The following is a 4250-nucleotide window of genomic DNA, read 5'->3' as shown; positions in this document are numbered from 1 at the left end:
TGCTGAAGGTGGGAGCAGAGTCAAACTGGTGCTGCCACAGCCGAACTTGCACGGAGGGCAGATACAGCCAGCAAAAAGGACTTGCAGCCTCGGAGACTCAAAATTGCTCTTGTCCTAGAGAGATTTTTTAATTGAAATGCACTGAGCTTTCACACATTAAAAAACTCTCCTGTCTCCCTGATGCACAGACAACTGATGCTCCAGGACTGAACGCTTTCTCAATGTCACCAGCACCTTTCCTGGAAGCCTCAGTCATCTTCCTCTGAAAGCAGGAAATTGGAGGAGGTTTTCTGCACACACGGGGGTGGTTGCTGTGGGCTCCATGGCAGCGTCACCATTCAAACGGGAAGGCTTTTAATCTGAGGGCTCTTGGTGGCCCCACAGCATTTGTCACTGGTTTTGCCCTGCATTGCCATTAACCCCTCAGCTGCTGCTGGTGCTCTGGGTGCACCCTCATGACTCAGGGCAGGTCAGCGAAGCAGCAACGCTACCAATTCCACTTTGATATTTTATTTTGTATTTTCCTGCCTGACAGAAACTGTTAATTGAATTTGCCTATGAAAAACAAGAGTGATGGTGCGAGTCCCCTTGCCACAGCTGTGCTGGCCCCCCAGCACCCACCATCACAGCACCCACTGCTATTTCGGTTGGAGGGCGCTGCCCACGCCTGGCAGCCCCGCTCCTGGGCTAGTCCTGTCCTGGCACCCCACATAGCTCCGCTAGTGCCCCAGGTCTCCATCTCAGCAGTACCCAGTGCTCTCCAAGCCTTGTCCAGCTTGTGGGCAGAACTGGTGTTCACTTGCTAGAGCAACGCTGAGAAGTGAATCTTTGCTGTAACTAGTGTCAGAATCATTTCTCTTTTGCTGTTTGAAACCAGGGGCAGTGGGAAGAGAGCCCGTAAAAGCTCCTAATAAGCACTTTTAAATCATGTGGTTAAAGGACTCGGAATAAGTGGCTAGAAGCAAAGTTTCTTTATCCTTCTCTCCCCCGGACTGGGCTGCGCAACTGTTGCTTCTGTGCTTTGTGGGAGTGAAACCAAATGTCAAATATTCTGCTTTGGAAGAAGTTGGCAATGAAACATGAAAGGCTCACGGAGAGCTCAAAAGGATTGTGGATAAATTGGAGCGAGGCACAGATAGGGCTGGGACAGGAGCCAGGGGAGTGGGGAAGGACTGTGCCTACAACCACAACTCCAGATTTTGGGATGAAGTGACTACTTCCCTGACACGTTTCAGCCCAAAGCTGATCCTCGCTGCTGCTAGCACAGGAGGCAGATGGGCTTCATACCAAGACGTTACATCTCCTCTTTGTTGGGAAGCATCCATGCATCTCAATTTATTCAGCATAATCACAGTCCAACACTGAGCATCGCGTCTCCTTGCTGCTCTGTGCCCAGCACCACAGCCCAAAGGGCTCAGGACCTGCTAACAGGGGAGCACACGGTTCTTAGCTGAATTCCAACTAACTGCCCCCCCACACCCCATTTTTTCAAAGATGTGTTTAGGCACAGGCGCATGTCCTGCTTCTTTCTCGGCAGATATTTAAAATAACAGGCTCTGGACAATCTTCCCCCGGCACGTTAACATGCAGCAGATCAACACTAAGAACAGCTGCTCTCTATGTCATTTTGCTGTGGCAGAATTTCATTTTCTTCCAGATTTCAAGAATTCAGAACACATTTTTACTGTGTATTCTCAGTACGTCTGAGGGTACTTCCCACCATTTACAGCCTCAGCCTCTGAAGCTGGTGAATCTTTCCCCTCCTCTTGGCACTGACCCCTTTTCGATCATCAGACTCCTTTATAAAGCACTCAGGAAAAAATATATTCTCCTGTCCACTTTGCTGAACTATCACATTGCCAGGATTAGGGCAGTAGGGTCACAGGAGCTGACAAAATCCATATGTAAGAGCATGGCGGGACACTGGGACCCCAAGCACGCATCTCTGCCAGGGCAAAAGGTAAATGCTACAGCGAGTCCTGCAAGGAAGGAGGGACCGTGTCCCCCTGCTCCTGGAGTCTCCCCCAGGGCGAGAGCTTTTGCTGCACATGGAAGTAGCATTCCAGGAATAGCCTATTATTTGCTAATTCTCTTTATATCTTTTTGTTTCACAATTAAGCAAATTAGCACTTTGATATCAAGACACTCTTGCCTTGTAAAAGATGAGTTGGAGGCATTCCCATTGGATCTTTCTCCTAGGGAAAGCTGTTCCGAAACTGTTTTAAGATACATGCTGGATGGTTTCCTCCCTGGCGAGAGCACGAGGAGCACACGGCTACTGGAGAACATGGCCACAGCATTAACATCTTAATAAAATAATTCAATTTCAAAGTTTGCAAAGATCCTCATTATTATCATCTAATCCAAGCTGGAAGAGGATCCTCTATCTGTGGCTGTTCACGGCAGTTTCTACCACTGCTATAAGAGGCATATAATGCCTTCCTTAACCACAGGGATTCCTTCAGTCAAGTCTTTCAGCAGGGAGAAGACTTCACACTCTTAAAGAATTTATTCCCCGGCTTTAAATAACTTTATAACCGAGCTAAGTGTTTGCCATTTCTTTTTGTTCTGCTGCAGGTTAGCAAAAGTTTTGCTGGCTTTGGGAGGAGCCGTAAACTCCCTCCTGCAAGCTCCTGAGCTCTTCGGGTAGCTGCTAGCTCTCTACCTCCATCAGCAGATCTTCAAGCACTTTGCGAAAACACCCCCCCACAGCATCTCTCGTGAAGTGGGTGGGAGGGAGGACAGCCACTTGTTTGCCAGCAGCCATGGAAAGCTGTTAGTGACCAGAGGGTTAGCTCCACACGGAACGATGTAACAGCATCCAGACATCTTCAGATGAAACCCTTCTGTCTCCACCACCCACAAAGCACCAGCTCTATTAATCTGAATTACACAGTCGTGAGTAATAGCCAATAAAATGCTCAGCAGAGTCAGTGAACCCACAAGTCTGGTTTAATGGTGAGGACTTTGTGTTTTCTTGTCTCAGACAAGTACAGAAGGTGCCAGACTACTTACATCGTGCTGGCTCCCCTACGCAATCCCTCCTGTGGATTATCGGCCATAAATTTCCATCATGATGACTCTAGTTCTGCTTTTTTTGGTCTAGGGTGGGGACCACCTCCAGGGCAGCAGCAGAACTGGCACAGCAATGGACAGCACAGCGCAGATCCAGCGTTAACAGTGTTTGCAGAGCACACACCTGCACCATGCTTGTTCCCACCTCTGCACACCAGCATCACCCACTTGCAAACGCTTAAAACGTACCAGTAAATAGACAAACAAATAAATAAAGCCATCATAAAGAACATTTAGACAAAGCTATGCAAAACCCCAGCCTGCCAGCCTGGCTGCAGGGAGAGAATCTGTAATGCTCGTGGCTCGGGATCTCGTTATTTAGGCAGGGATGGTTCAGAGCCCCACACCACATCTCCTCCACAGCGGCTCAGCTCAGTTTCCAATACCCACAGCAATAAGTGGGCACAGCTCTCTCCCCTGTGCGCTGATGACAATCCTCAGTCACAGGAAAGTAAAACTGAGCTCCTGCTGGTGCATACCGATCCACGGCACAGCTTCCGCACCACGTGCTCCACCAACATGCTCCTTATGAAAGGCAGAACCAGGGGAGTCTGGAAGCAGATGCCTTACCTGTCGCTCCGACATGACGTACAGATACTTCCGATCGACGGAGAAGGCCATGTCTCGAAGGACTGGGCTCCCGTCCTTGAAAACTGTCACCATTTCATACTGAATTCCACCATGGGGAGGACCATCTGCTCGGATCTGGAATAAGCACAAACAGATTACAGGTGATTTCACAGCAGCCAAATTCCAATTTTATTTTGGGGGTGGGGGAAGGAGGACGAAATAGAAATCCAATTCAAAAATCTCAGCCTGCCACAGAGCAAGAAGCTAGCAAGCAACGTGTGGGCACAGGAGTTACAGCAAAGGCTCCTTCTCCACTGTATTTGAAGAGGTTTCCCCAATTCATGAGAAATAATGAGAAAATTTTGCAGTGGTGAGGGGAGTACACAGACTGCTGGTGTGCTGTGACTGACCAGGGGAATTCAAGAGTAACACCGTAAACCTTTTAGATTCTCTCTAAAATAAGCCTAAACAAAGACCACAAGACTCCACAGGCACAACAAGGCCAAGATACAGCAGAGAGATTTTCCTCTCCAGACACATAAAAAATGAGACTCAGACAATCTCCACCACCTCCCGTTGCCACAGAGGCCTCCTCCAATACCATC

At 48.7% G+C, this 4250-nt stretch overlaps 1 protein-coding gene across 1 annotated transcript in view; it reads right to left on the bottom strand.

Annotated features, from left to right (window-relative positions):
• PLXNA2 (plexin A2) overlaps positions 1 to 3780 on the bottom strand; it is a gene marked incomplete at its 5' end in the record, with an annotated part of 93615 nt that extends 89835 nt beyond the window's left edge. Inside the window, one exon of the mRNA XM_010135598.1 lies at positions 3646 to 3780. Within this exon, the coding sequence (XP_010133900.1) occupies positions 3646 to 3780 (135 nt within the window). The remainder of the gene's footprint in view (positions 1 to 3645) is intronic.
• Between the last annotated feature and the right edge of the window lie 470 nt (positions 3781 to 4250).

This window comes from Buceros rhinoceros, unplaced genomic scaffold (assembly GCF_000710305.1).
Source record: "Buceros rhinoceros silvestris isolate BGI_N320 unplaced genomic scaffold, ASM71030v1 scaffold18030, whole genome shotgun sequence".
NCBI lineage: Eukaryota > Metazoa > Chordata > Aves > Bucerotiformes > Bucerotidae > Buceros > Buceros rhinoceros.
Note: the sequence above shows the minus strand (reverse complement) of the source record. Positions and strands in the feature narration are given on the sequence as shown.